Raw genomic sequence first — 13,826 nt, forward strand, 5'->3', positions numbered from 1 at the left:
TATAGACTGGATCTCATAAACTTGCTTGGCATCATCCAGCTGCTAACAATGGAATTCACAATGGAATTCCTTTTTTTTTTTTTTTTAATAATTTATTTTAGTTGTAGGTGGACACAATACCTTTATATTTATGTGGTGCTGAGGATGGAACCCAGGGCCTCACACATGCAAGGCCAGCACTCTACTATTAAGCCACAATCCCCGCCCTGGAAGTCCAGTTTTAAACCCATTCTGACACCTGCATAAGATCTGACTTTCTATGCTACAAACAATGGAAATGGAAATGGAACGGAAAGACCCAACTTGTTGATGCAGGTACAGTGCTTGGCATAAAAACACACATATCAAGCAGGCAATCTCTTGTTTTTTCAATAGTTTATCAATACTGGGGATTGAACTCAGGGGTGGTCCATCACTGAGCTACACCCCTGCCTTTTTTTTTTTTTTTTTTTTTTTTTAAAAACAGGGTCTTGCTAAGTTGCAGAAGCTGGCCTTGGATTTGTGATCCTTCTGCCTTAGCCTCCCAAGTCACTGGAATTACAGGCGGGCACCATCATAATTTTAAAAATTATCTAGTATGTGGCAGAGAGGGTTACTGTGTTAAATGCTGGGTATTCCCTAGAGACTAAAATCTGTAACATATTTGCCACTTATACTGGGGGGTGAGGGAGACATACCTCTTTATTGAGTTTTTTTTTTTTCTCCCCAATATGGAGGCAGAGAAAAGAAGGTAGTGATCAATCAGTTGGCAAGGCTGAGATGGTATCAGTTGAGACCTGAAAAAACCTAGGAAGAGTCAGGTGTGGTGGCACATGCCTGTAATCCCTGCACTTTGCGAGGGAAGGCAGGAGGATCCCAAGTTTGAGGCCAGCCTCAGCAACTTTGAGAGACCATGTCTCAAAACAAAAAGGGATGGGGATGGTAAAGCACCCTGGGTTCCCTGGGTTCAATTCCCAGTACCAAAAAAAACCCCACAAAAAACAAAAACAAAAACAAACCAGAAATCGAGGGCATGAGGGAAAGGAAGCCGGGGTAGGAAGCATTAGGGGCCTGACAGGCTACAGGCTTAAGTTTGTTTTGGCAAAGTGTTCAGTTGGGTGACCAGATGAGAGGTCTACAGTCGCAAGTCTTCACGCTTGAACAAGGTGTTGTCCTTCTCCACTTTCAAGGTCCATACTCACATATCTCCTTCACCTTGAGGCCTTCCAGGCTGCCCTATTAAAATTCCCATGACCCTCCTAGTGTCTATCTCATACGCTGAGCATTATTTTACTTATTTTATCTTGCTTCTCATAGATCCTGAGCTCAACGTCCGCAGGGACAGAATAGAAGGGTCGATAAATATTTGCTAAGCTAATTAACAGCACAAAGAAGGTTTCTGCAGAAAAAGGCTGCCACAGTCGGGCCCCACCTGGCCTCGCAGAACAGGCCCTGCCACCCCCAGCCAAGGATCAAAGCGGTTCGTAGGTCTGCCCTTGGTCTGCAGGCCGACTCTCTCTGATTTTGGTTCAGTCTGATCATCGCTTAGTTTATAGTGTATATTTCCGAGCTTTTCAGACCCTAGGCCATCACTAGCTGAAGGCGCCTAGGACAGCTTGGGGCCCCCTCCCCCAACTCCCCGGCGCCGCCGCAGTGTGCCCTCTCCGCGCATGCTCGGCTTGAGTGGGGACGCGCAGCGTGCGGAGGACGAAGGCCACCGTGCGCAGGCTCGCGCCATCCGGGATCGAGGTGGGAGGTACGTCGGGAGCGCGTGCTTTCTCTGGGTTCCGCCCAGTTTTCCTAGCTTGTGAGCGGGTGCGCACGCGCGCAGCGAGCGGAAGGGCGAGCAGGCGCGCGCACGAGGCCGGGAGGGCGGCGGAAGCTGAAGCGTCCGCCTGTGGGGGAGGGGAAGTGGCGGGTGCGCGCGCAGCGGGGACGCGGGCGGTGTGGGGGGGGCGGCCGAGGCGGGCGCGCGCGCGCGAGCCTTCCCCTCGCTCGGCGGCGGCGGCTTCTTTGTTTCGTGAGGAGAGGCGAGACGCCCAATCTGCCCCTGGCCCCGCGCGGAGGGTTGGGGGCGGTGCCGGGAAGGCGACGGCGCCGGCAGCTCCTGGTAAGAAACACGGACTGGGAGCGCAGCGTGGCGCGGGGCTTGGGAGGACGGTTTGAATGGAGCCGGGGCGCCGAGGGGGGAGGGGGCCGCCGGCGCCGGGAGCGGGGCTGGGGTACGGCGGCGCCCGAGGGTCAAGAAGCCGGGCCAGCAGTCGCGCGCGCGGGGAAGGCCACAGTGTAGCGAGGCCGCGGCGGCTACAGTATCCGCGGGCCAGTGGGGTGGGGGGGCCCGGGCCGCGTGGAGGCCGCGCGTCCCCCGCGCGCGCTCTCGCCGGGGTCTCCGGACAAAGCTCGCCCCCCCTCGGTGATCCAGGGTCCTGGCCTCTTATTCGTGGTCTCTGTGGCCAAGGCTTCAACAATGGCTAGGCGTCGGGGCTTTTCTGTCTACGTTGTAGCAGGTCCGACCCGAGTGTTGCATTTTTGGCAAGGCTGCAGTCGGGGCTCGGTAGCAGTCACCTCAAATGTGTCTAGCGTCACCTAGACATAAACATTATTAGCCCGCATGGGTCACCAGAACTAAAATTTTGTTAAAAATTGCATCGTTCCAGATTTTCAAGGAAAGATAAATAACTGTCCTGGTCCCTTGCAGGCAGTGACTTTAAAATGTTGGCCCCAAAGTGAGGGGGGATTCGCGCAAGTGGGGGAGGACGGAGGGAGGAGACTGTCTGCTGTTGAAAGCATTGTTTTTCTTTTGCGTCTTTTTCCCTCCCTCGCAATTGATTTTACAGATTAAAGCTTTTATTTTAAACCTGGTCCTTTCAGGCTAATGTTATGTGCTGGTCTGAAGACACCCCTCTTTATTTTTAATTTTTTTTTTTTTTTTTTTCCAGTGACTCCTTAGGGAAAGTAGACAGGGAATGAGAGGAAGAGCCACTTCCGAGGAATTTGAAACAAGTTTTCGGTTTCAGTTGACAGACTGGATTGGAGTTTGACTCCTGGCGCTGTCCGTCACTTAGCTGTGTGACCTTAGGCATGTGGCTAAATCTCTCTGAACCTCTTTGTGAAAGGGGTGTCATCTCAGACACGGAGTTGGGAAAATCTGTTTAAGGGTTCCTGGCAAGTGGAACGCGTTGTTGTTTTTGACTGAGATCTCCTCTCAATGAGATCTCCTCTCATTGTTCAGCAAATACTCAAAAATCCTGAGAGAGTCACATGGTTGGAGGTTGACTCCCTGAGGAGCCTCTCAAGTCTTATAGAGGGACAAGCTATAAATAAGGGAACAAACTCTCTTGGCCTACCATTAGTCATCACAACTTGCACAATGAAAGGGCTACAATGGATGTGCAGGGGAGACATTGGAACCAGAGATCAGAAAGGCTGCATGGAAGAGGAGACCTTTATTCACAATTAGGGAGGATGTCCAGGCTTATCTTTTGACTTTCCCAGATCCCTTTTTACTAGTTGCTGTTCTCCTCTCCTAAACTCCCCATCTCTGTGGTTCATTCTTATGTAGCTGTCATTCTCAGTGCCATCAGAACATGGCCTATGTCTTCCTGGTTTGCTGCAGTGTACCCTGGATCTGGCACATAGTAGGTCCTAAGCAAACACATGTGGAATGAACAAAGAAAAGATCCTCCATGGGAGGATCAACTGAATATCTGTGTAAAGTGCTTGGCACAAAATTATAAGTAATAAATATTAGTTGCTGGGAATGTGTGTGTGTTGCTGGGGATTGATCCCAGGACCTTCCCCCTGTTAGGACAGGCTCCCATGCAGTCACTATCCCCAGCTCTGTTGGCTGCTTTGGAAGTTTGCAGGCCTTTGTTTCCTTAAGTGAAGTGTGGAATAATGGTTTCTTTGGGATGGTGGTAAGGAATCATACCTCTTTGATTCACACCAGCTCTCTCAAGTCATAGCTTGACCTTGAGAAAGGTACTCACCAGTATGTCCCCCCACTTGTGAAACAGGTATGCCCAGGGTCCCATCTCAGATGGTGTTGTTAGGGTTGAGTGAGATGACCTGGAAGGCTGCTTAACATATGGCAGCATCTGGCACATGGTGAGCACTCCCTTTTTCAGAGGTAGTATTATTTACTTTATTTATTATGCTGTAAACTTTTTTTTTTTCCTTTTGGTGCTGAGTATCAGAGCCAGGCCCTCACACATCCTAAGTCATGTACTCTGCCTGTGAGCTATATTCCCAGCCTAAGTCAGCTATTTATTTATTTTTACTTTTAGTTCTAGAGTGTTTTAAAATTAGAGTGTATTTTGACATATTATACATCCACAGAGTATAACTTATTCTAATTAGGATCCCATTCTTGTGGTTGTATGTGATGTGGAGTTTCACTGGTTGTGTGTTCCTGTATGAACATAGGAAGGTTTTATGTCTGATTGTTTTATTGTCTTTCCTTTTTCCATCGCTCCTCCCTTCCCTTCATTCCCCTTTGTCTAATCTAATGAACTATTCTTTGCTCCCCCTCAATCAACTATTAAAAAATTAATCCCCCCATAATTTAGTTATCTTATATTCCAGGTTTGATGTGCTGTAGACTGTGTGTGTGTGTGTGTGAGACACAAACACACATATATGTTTTTAAATTTTTAAATTTTCTTTAAAATCAATGCATACTTAATTAAGAAAATAATAGATGTTCCTCTCTGTGCTATCTAAAGTCATCATGTGCCTGCTCCCCCTACTTTTCTAGGGATTGACCCTAGGGTGTTTTTTCACTGAGCTACATCTCCAGCCCTTTTTATTTTTAATCTTGAGACAGGATCTTGCTAAGTTGCTGAGGCTGACCTCGGATTTGAGATCCTGCCTCTATTTCCTTAGCAGATATTACAGGCAAGTGCCACCACAACTGCGTAGACATCCAGCCCTTTAGGAGATACTGATTTTGCAGGTTTTGAGCAGGGGAGGTAACATCATCAGAACTGTGGTGTAAGGTAGTGTAGTTGTCTCCAAACTTTTTCTATCCTTGAAAAAAGCACCCAACATATATGCACATTTATTTACAGATTATTTACATACTTTTGCCACTCCTTGTGAATCCTGAAAACATTGGAGGTAACAATGGACATAGTCACTCCATGTCTTGGCCTTTTATTGAATCTGGGAGAGCAGGAGGGGACTAGGGGTTTTGATGAATGTCTGCTGAAACCATTCTGCTAGTGAAGAAACCAAACTCCAGGGGCATTTTTTTCTCTAGAGGCTTTCAAGTCAATCAGCTGGCTTTTACTCCTGGTCCTGCAGATTTCACATTTGGCTCCTCAGTGAAATGAGGATGACAGTCCCTGTGCCAGCTGCTTTCGGTCTGGTCACTGGGGCTGCCATGGCACAGAGGAACCCATTCACAATGATGAAAGATAGAACTCATCATGATTGACGCCCCCTGGAGTAGTGCAAGAAGTGACTTAACCACTCATTTCCTATTCATGTGGTGAACAAATGTGCATTGAGTGCCTGCCACCAGGCACTTCTGGAGCATCAGTGGGGAACAGGCAGACAAGGGCTCTGTTTTGGTATGCTTACATATATGTCTTTATTTGCAAAGGGGGACAGTAATAGTACCCAACTTGCAGGATTGTTGCAGGGACTGAACAACAAAATGACAACTGTCAAGTGCTTAGAACAGTGCCTATCACATTATACTAGACAATTGGTTTGGGCCAAGGGTACAGCTCAGTGACAGAGCCCTTGCCTAGCATGCCTGAGGCCCTGGGGTTTTTTGTTTGTTTGTTTTGTTTTGTTTTTGTACTTGGGATTGAATCCAGGGGTGCTTAACCACTGAGCCACATCCCCAACCCTTTTTAAAATATTTTATTTACAGACAAGGTCTTGCTGAGTTGCTTAGGGCCTTGCTAAGTTGCTAAGGTTGGCTTTGAACTCAGGATCCTCCTGCCTCAGCCTCCAGATCTGCTGGGATTACAAGAATGTGCCATCATGCCCGGCCAAGCTCTGGGTTTGATCCCAGGCACCACAAAAACAAAATAAAAACAGTTAGTGGCTATTATCATTTATTAGGATTCCTACAACATTCTGGTAGGATGAGATAGATAATATATTCTTGCTCTTGTTGTAATGGTTCTGATCTGTATATTTTCAAGGTTGTTGCCAATAAATCAACTCTGTTTTATCCTTAAATTTTTTAAAAATTATGCTTTGTAATTTTATGATAGGTTTTGGAAAGAAAGGGATTCATTTGGTGGTATGGCATTTTAATGATATTGAACAGCTTGATGTTGTGGTGCATGCCTGTAGTTGGAGACTTGGGAGGCTGAGGCAGGAGTATAAGTTTGAAGCCAGCCTCAGCAATTTGGCGAGACCCTAAGAAGCTTAGTGAAACCATGTCTCAAAAAAAAAAAAAAAAAAAAAGTGAAAGTTAGTTTTTCATTTACATTTTTTTCTTATAGCCCGTGTGTAGTGTTGAGAGACTTGATATTTCTAAAAAATCAGAATAAAAGAAATGTGCAAAACCTCCAAAAGGAAAGTAACATATTGGCCTGAAATATTGGGAGTGAATGAGAGAGAACGTAATCAGAATCAATGCTGAGACTGAATTGAGCTGCAGTTGCTGTCAGTCAAGTATTAGGCTCATTAAGGTGACCATTGATTTCCTGGGGTTACCTGTTAACTGCATGCTGCTGATACTAATCTTTCGGGATCTGGATTGAATTGATATGTGCACTCCATCCTCCACTTCTCCTCCACTCCTCTCCCAGTGTGTGAAAGAATCTTGAGGGGGAAGCCTAGGTGTAGCTGGATTTGTTGGGAGATTGCATTTCACAGGGCAGTGAAGGAAGAAGATGGCACCTGTTTCCCTCCAGGAAGGGTCTTTTTTTTTTTTTTTTCTTCAAAGAAAACAGGTAGATGTTAACAGAAGTAAGCTAGCCCTGGCCCTTTCTTGTCTTTTGATTCCCCAGGTTGGTTACTAACTATCTTCAGTTTTATAGGGGACACTTGTCCTTAGAAACAGGGTGGGTTTTGCTCCTTGCATTCACCAGTCGTGTGTGTGTGTGTGTGTGTGTGTGTGTGTGTGTGTGTGTGTGTGAGATAAAGGAGAATGGGACTGTTTTTAATGATGATTCTTTGGAGTTTTAAGATCTCCTTTTGCCAACTGGTCATGCCCTGCTGGCTCAGGAAGCAGGTGGCCAAATGACAGTTGCTGCCTCACTTATGATAGTGGGAGACTTGGGGCGGAGCATCTGATGTGCACCATCCTGGTTGCCCTGAAAGTCCCAGTAAAGTGGCATGGTGGATGATCTCATTGTGCGCTGGGAGTTGAATCTGAGTTCATGAAGGCCGAGGCTGTGCTGATCGCAGCCGAGACCTCAGGGCTCCCTGCAGCCCTGCCTGCCTCCCTGGAACATCCCCTGGACACTCCTGCCTGTTAAGTGCTACTCTTTATTTGTACTGCTCACCCTTCCAGTCCTTCAGGGCTCTCTTCCTTGTCTGTTTTGATCCTCAGCCTGAATTACTCAGGCCCTGGAGTCGGAACTCTGCACTCTGACTTTTGGGGAAATGATTTAACATCTCTGGAAAAAATTCTTCTGTTCCTTCCAGAATCTCTCTGGTTTCATTAAAGGCCACCTTCAGTCACCAGTCCTGATCCAAGAGGATAGAGTTGGGCCTGAAATCTTGCCTACATTCTAAGAAAGTAGAATCTTTTTTTTTTTTTTTTTTTTTTTTTTTGCGGTGCTGGGGATTGAACCCAGGGCCTTGTGCATGCTAGGCAAATACTCTACCAACTGAGCTATATCCCCAGCCCCAAGAACGTAGAATCATTTTTAAAAAATTAATGGATTCATTTTGAGATGGGGTCTCGCTATGTTGCCCGTACTGGTCTTTTTTTTTTTTTTTGGTACCGGAGATCGAACTCGGGCACTCGACCATTGAGCCACATCCTCAGCCCTATTTTGTATTTTGTTTAGAGACAGGCTGTCACTGAGTTGCTTAGCACCTCTCTTTTGTGTTTTTTCCTTACCGGGGCATAAACCAAGGCCTCATGCATGTTAGGCACGTATGCTACTACTACTGGGCTACATCCCCAGCCCCCAACCCCCAGCCCCCCAGCCCTTTTATATTTTATTTTGAGATAGGGTCTTACTAAGTTGCTTAAGCTGCCCTTGAACTTTTGATCCTTCTGCCTCAGTCTTCTAAGTAGTTGTCAGACCCTGTCATTCCTCTGTCTAGAACATTCCAGTGGCTTCCCATTGCAACTGGATACAGCTAGTATAGACTCCTCCCTTCACTGTGGCCCTTAAGGCTTGCGACCCGCATCCACCTGCTACCAAGACCTCCTTGCCCAACATTGGATCTTTGCATCTCCCCATAGAGTGATAGGAAGTTTTTTTGTTATTCACATGGAACCCCATTTTGGATACTTCTGAGTTCATTACAATGAGGTGACTTAGGGTATAATCTCTGGCTAATCCAGGATGGGACTGGTAACCAGAAAGTAATTAGAGAGAGGGCCTGGCATCATGTACCGCCTCTCCTGTCCCTGGCCCTGGTCATCTCTTCTATCTGGTTATCACAGAGTTACAACTTTTTTTTTTTTTTTTTTTTTTTGTGGTCATAGATGGACAGCATGCCTTTATTTTATTTGTTCATTTCTTTGTGGTGCCAAGGATCAAATCCAGTGCCTTGCACATGCTAGGCAAGCACTCTGCCACTCCACAGCCTAGAGTTACAACTTTTATAATAAACTAGTAATAGTAAAGTGCCTTCTTTTGTTCCATTAGCTGCTTCACCAAATTAATTGAAAGTGAGGAAAGGGTTGCAGGGACCCTTGATTTATAGTTGGTTGGTCAGAAGTATCAGAAGCCAAACATGTGATTGGCATCTTAAGTGGTGGACTGTTTTGTGTGATTGAACCCTTAACTTGTGGATCTAACGCTAACTCTAGGTAGAGTCAGTTAAAGTGTAGTACCCCTATCTGCTGTTCATAGAGTTGGAGAATTGCTTGGGTGTGGAACCTCCCCCCACCCCCACATCTGGTCTCAGGAGTATTCTTCGCGAGTAGAGAGAAACTCTGTTTTTATTGGAGTTGGCATCAGAAGTGTTGTTGAGAGATAGAGAAACAGTTTGTTCCCATCCTCTCCACTTCAGCCACTCTGACTGATTTGCTGTGCCTCAGATGATGCATAGCAGAGTCCTACCCCAGGACCTTTGCATTTGCTGGTTCCGCTTCTCATAGAGGCCATTTGGCCCTCCCCCATTTCACATAAAATCCTGTTTTGACGTCCCCCATTATCGAGACTTCCCCCTCGCCACCATGATTGAAAGATTGCCTCCCATTTGTTAACACATTAACCTGCTAATTTTTTCATGACACTTCTCCCCCTGTGTAATGTCGTGTCCTAGTTAATTTGTGTGCCTATCTCTGTCCTTTGGTTGTTCACTCCACCAAGCAGGAACTTTGTTCTTCGCTGGTCGTCTGCTGGCACATTTGGTGATCCATCGTTATTTAAAAAAAAATTTTAAAATTGTACATGGACACAATAGCTTTATTTTATTTATTTATTTTTCTGTGTGCTGAGGATTGAACTCAGTGCCTCACATGTGCTGGCTCTCTACCACTGAGCCCCAGCCCCAGACCTGATCCATCATTATTTATGGGGAAGTGATCATTAGTAAACCCCCTGCTTGAGTGAATGTGAGGGCCTGAGTGACACTTGGTAGGTTGAGTTCTGGGTCTCCCTGCCCTGTCTTGGGTACTCTTTTGTCCTTACTCATTTTGATTGAGTTTGAATGGGCAGCAGGCAGCAAAGCAGACGGGGGGGGGGGGGGGGGGGGGGGGGGGGGGGGGGGCGCGGAATTAGTGGGGCTTGACCAGGTCTAAGCCAGACAAGAGACCATCAGTGTTTCCCAGGGAGCATGGGGCAGGACAGATTTAAGTAACTGGTTGCGGTTACTTGATGTAAATTTGTGTACTGGGAGGCTGGGGAGATAGCTCAGTTGGTAGAGTACTTGCCTCTCAAGCAGAAGGCCCTGGGTTCAATCCCCCGCACTGCCAAAAAAATAAATAAATAAAAAAGAAAGAAAGAAAAGAAAAAAATGTGTACTGGGTTGCATTTTGACTCTGGTTGTGGTCAAGTGAGTCTGAAACACACTCATCCAGTGGGTAGATAGGGTAACATTTGTAGTATAGACCAATGTGTCTGCTGGATTAGAGGGAACTCCTTGAGGGCAGAGAACCATCCTCCTTGTCTTAAATCCTCTGGCTTGTTCTGAGGTGTGTTCATTTGTTCATTGGACTGGGGATAACATTGAGCTACATCCCCAGCCCTTTTTATTTATTATTTTGAAATAGGCTCTCCCTAAATTGCTGAGGCTGGCCTGGAATTTGAAATCTTCCTGCCTCAGCCACAAGAGACTCTGGGATTACTTCAGCGACCACACCCAACTGAAGTGGTTTTTATGGGAGTGAAAATAGAAAGAGGGAAGATTTCAGTGAATAAAATGATACCATAATTCCCAGTGCTAAAATCATACCTGGTAACACCTTGGCATGTCTAATGATAGGTAGTTACTGAGAAGACATTGTAATTCGTCATCATGATGTGATTTTTTTTTTTTTTTTAGTTTCTGACATGTATTCTTTTTCAATTAGGGCAGGGTTTTGCTACTTAATTATAACTGCAGGGAAAATGCCACCAAGTGGTCAGCATTGAGGAAGTTTAGTCACTTTTAGGAAATAAGCCATTTTTGCAGGTTCCCTAAAACCACAGTCTCAACGTCATACATGATTTTGCAGGTTCACAGAGAATGCTCAAACCATGAGGTCAGGTGGGGAGAGTTTTCTTAGTAACGTGTACATGGGGCTGTTTTGCTGAACGCTCTCCTGGCTCACTGTTGATCTGTGCAAGTACCCTGCAGTACCTGGATACCATCATGGTATTTGTTGATGAAACATGTCCATGAACAAATTTCTCCCAAGCTCCCAAAATAAGAGATATCCTGTGGCCAAACTTAAATATAATGCTTATGTTTGAGCACAGTGAAAAAACAAAATTATCTCAGTAGGCAGATTTCAGAGAGGTCTGATGACCTGTTGCCTGCCTCAGTGGCAGCTACCATGGTCTTTTTTTATTCATAAGACAGAGCTAAGGGTGGTATGAAAGAAGAAACTGGACTCTATCCTCAAGCATTTTGGCTCCACATTCGAGTGTCAACAGATATTCCTATATTATTTCTTAATTTTTTTTTTCTTATGGTACTGGAGATTGAACCAGGGCCTTGCAAGTACTCTACCACTGAACTGTTTCCCCATATCTTTTAAAAATTTTATTTATTTATTTTTGTACCAGGGGTGCCTAACCACCAAGCTACATCCCCCAGCCCTTTTTATTTTGAGACTGGGTCTCGCTCAATTGCATAGGATCTTAACTAAGTTGCTGAGGCTGGCTTTGAACTTGTGATCCTCTTGCCTCAGCCTAGTAAGTTGTTGAGATTAGATGTGTGCCACCTACGCCCAACTTAACTTTTATTTTTGAGGAAGGACTGACCTCAAACTTGTGATCCTCTGTCTCCCAAGTAACTGGGATTACAGGCATGGGTCAGCCTAGACATTTTTTTCTTAAATGATTGATTGATTTTTGTAGTATCAGAGTTTAATACTGGGGCAACTTGTACTACTTGAGCTACATTCCCTTCCCTTTTCTAAATTATATTTTATCTTTTTGTTTTTTTTTTTTGGGGGGGCGTACTGGGGATTGAAAACTCAGGAGCACTCAACCACTGAGCCACATCCCAGGCTATTTTGTATGTTTTTTTTTAGATACAGAGTCTCACTGAGTTGCTTGGTGCCTCGCTAAGGCTGGCTTTGAACTCATGATCCTCCTGCTTCAGCCCTCCCCAGCTGCTGGGATTACAGGCATGCGCCACTGCACCCGACTGTTTTTTATTTTGAGACAGGGTCTTGCCAAGTCTCTGAGGATGGCCTCCAGCCTTCACTCCTCCTGCCTCAGTCTTCCCAAATACAGGCATGTGCTAGCACAATGGCCCCAGAGTGCTTTTACTTTCCATCACATGCCTTCTGGCCACCCACCAGGATTTCCAGGCTGTTTCCTTTTTTGGAGGCCCTAGGCACATCTGACCTTAGGGCCACACATGTTTGGATTGGTTCCCAGACAGACATGTATGCTATCTGCTCTCATCCTTTTGTCTGTGTCCCTTTGTCCTTTGCTTCTCTCACGTGTGAGGTGTGGTCTCCTGGTTTGCCATGGATATCATTGTCCATCCAGGAACTTGTAGAGGGACTCAGGGGAGCCTGGGTAGCACCATACAAGCTCCCTGCAAGTCCAAAGACCACAGGGATGATCTTAGGGACTCAAGCTCTTTGCTGAAAATACCATGTCTTTAGTTTAGAAAGATCAGGGATGGGAAACAAAAGGGTGGGGAGAGAGGTGTTCCTCACCCTCTGATTTCATCCCTCTTGTAGTTCCTGGCTGAGCTTACTCAGTTCCCACCCTGCATAGGCAGCTTGCTGGAACCCAGTGGTACCTAGTTCCACAGTGTCTTATTGTGTTTTCTGTTACTATAATGTATAATAGAGATACCATAAACAGGGTAGTTTACAAAGACAAATTATTTGACTTAAATTCTGGAGGCTGGAAGTCCAAGGCTTGGTGAGAGCAGTACTGATGAGGGCTTTTTATCGTGTATCTCTGGTAGAAAAGAGACAGCATGTGGGATGCACACTTTATAGTGATCCACTTTCATGATAAACCAACAGGCGTTCCCACTTTAATGTCATTAATCAATTCACAAGAACTCAGGCATCCTTTGTCTGTTGGAAAGTTATATAGCCTTCTCCAGTATGGATGTTTGTATATTACAAAAATGTCCCATTGTTGAAAATCTGCTGCTTAATATGAATGGTATTAGGAGGTGGGGCTTGAATAAGATGACTGTGCCCAGCCCTCAGGGAATTAGTACCTTAGAGACCCCAGGGAACCCCCCCCCACAACATGCTTCTTATGTCAAGTAATACAGTGAAAAAGTACTATGAGGAAGTAGGCCCTCACCAGACACTGAATCAGCTTGGTTCCTTGATCATGCACTTTGAGAACTGCTGTTGCTTATAAGCCCACACTTCTAAGGTAATTTATGATAGCAAATTCCCTTTAATCTTTTTTTTTTTTTTTTTTTGTGGGAGTGGGGTGATCCTGGGAATGGAAAATTCAGGGCTTTATCAATTCTAAGCAAGTACGTACCACTGAGTGTACCCCTCAGCCTTCCCTTTAGTGATTTAGTAATGCAGTCTCATTATTGATACTTAGAAAACACAAAAGTAAAGAAACTTAAAATCACTCATGATACTACTATACACAGTGGGTGTCTACCTGTGTCTGCAAATGGCTAGGGGTTGTGTGCTCTTTGTACCCAGCTAAATTCTGCTTACTCTGTTTGTTTGGTACTGGGGATTTGAAACCCAGCAGCACTCAACCACTGAACCACATCCCCATTTTATGTAGAGAGGTTTTTCACTGAGTTGCCTAGGGCCTTGCGAAGTTGCTGAGTCTGGCTTTGAACTTGTGATCCTCCGATTCGGCCTCCCAAGACTCTGGGATGTCAGGCATGCACACTGTGCGGGCTTGCCTTACTCTTTTTTTTTTTTGTCGTCACTGTGCATGGACCTTTATTTGTTTATATGTGGTGCTGAGGATCAAACCCAGTGCCTCACACATGCTTGCTTTTGCACATACTTAGGCAAGTGTTCTTCCACTGAGCCCAACCTCAGGCCCCGCTTACTTCTGATGAAGGCCCAAAGTGTCATATTAGTAACTTAG

The 13,826-nt window shown here is 45.6% G+C and overlaps 1 protein-coding gene across 1 annotated transcript in view; it reads left to right on the forward strand.

Annotated features, from left to right (window-relative positions):
• Positions 1–1,649: 1,649 nt before the first annotated feature.
• SMARCA4 (SWI/SNF related BAF chromatin remodeling complex subunit ATPase 4) overlaps positions 1,650–13,826 on the forward strand; it is a gene marked incomplete at both ends in the record, with an annotated part of 83,054 nt that continues 70,877 nt past the window's right edge. Inside the window, 1 exon segment of the mRNA XM_079116115.1 lies at positions 1,650–1,735. Coding sequence (XP_078972241.1) covers positions 1,650–1,735 — 86 coding nt within the window.

Source organism: Sciurus vulgaris (genome assembly GCF_902686455.1).
Source record: "Sciurus vulgaris genome assembly, chromosome: 16".
NCBI lineage: Eukaryota > Metazoa > Chordata > Mammalia > Rodentia > Sciuridae > Sciurus > Sciurus vulgaris.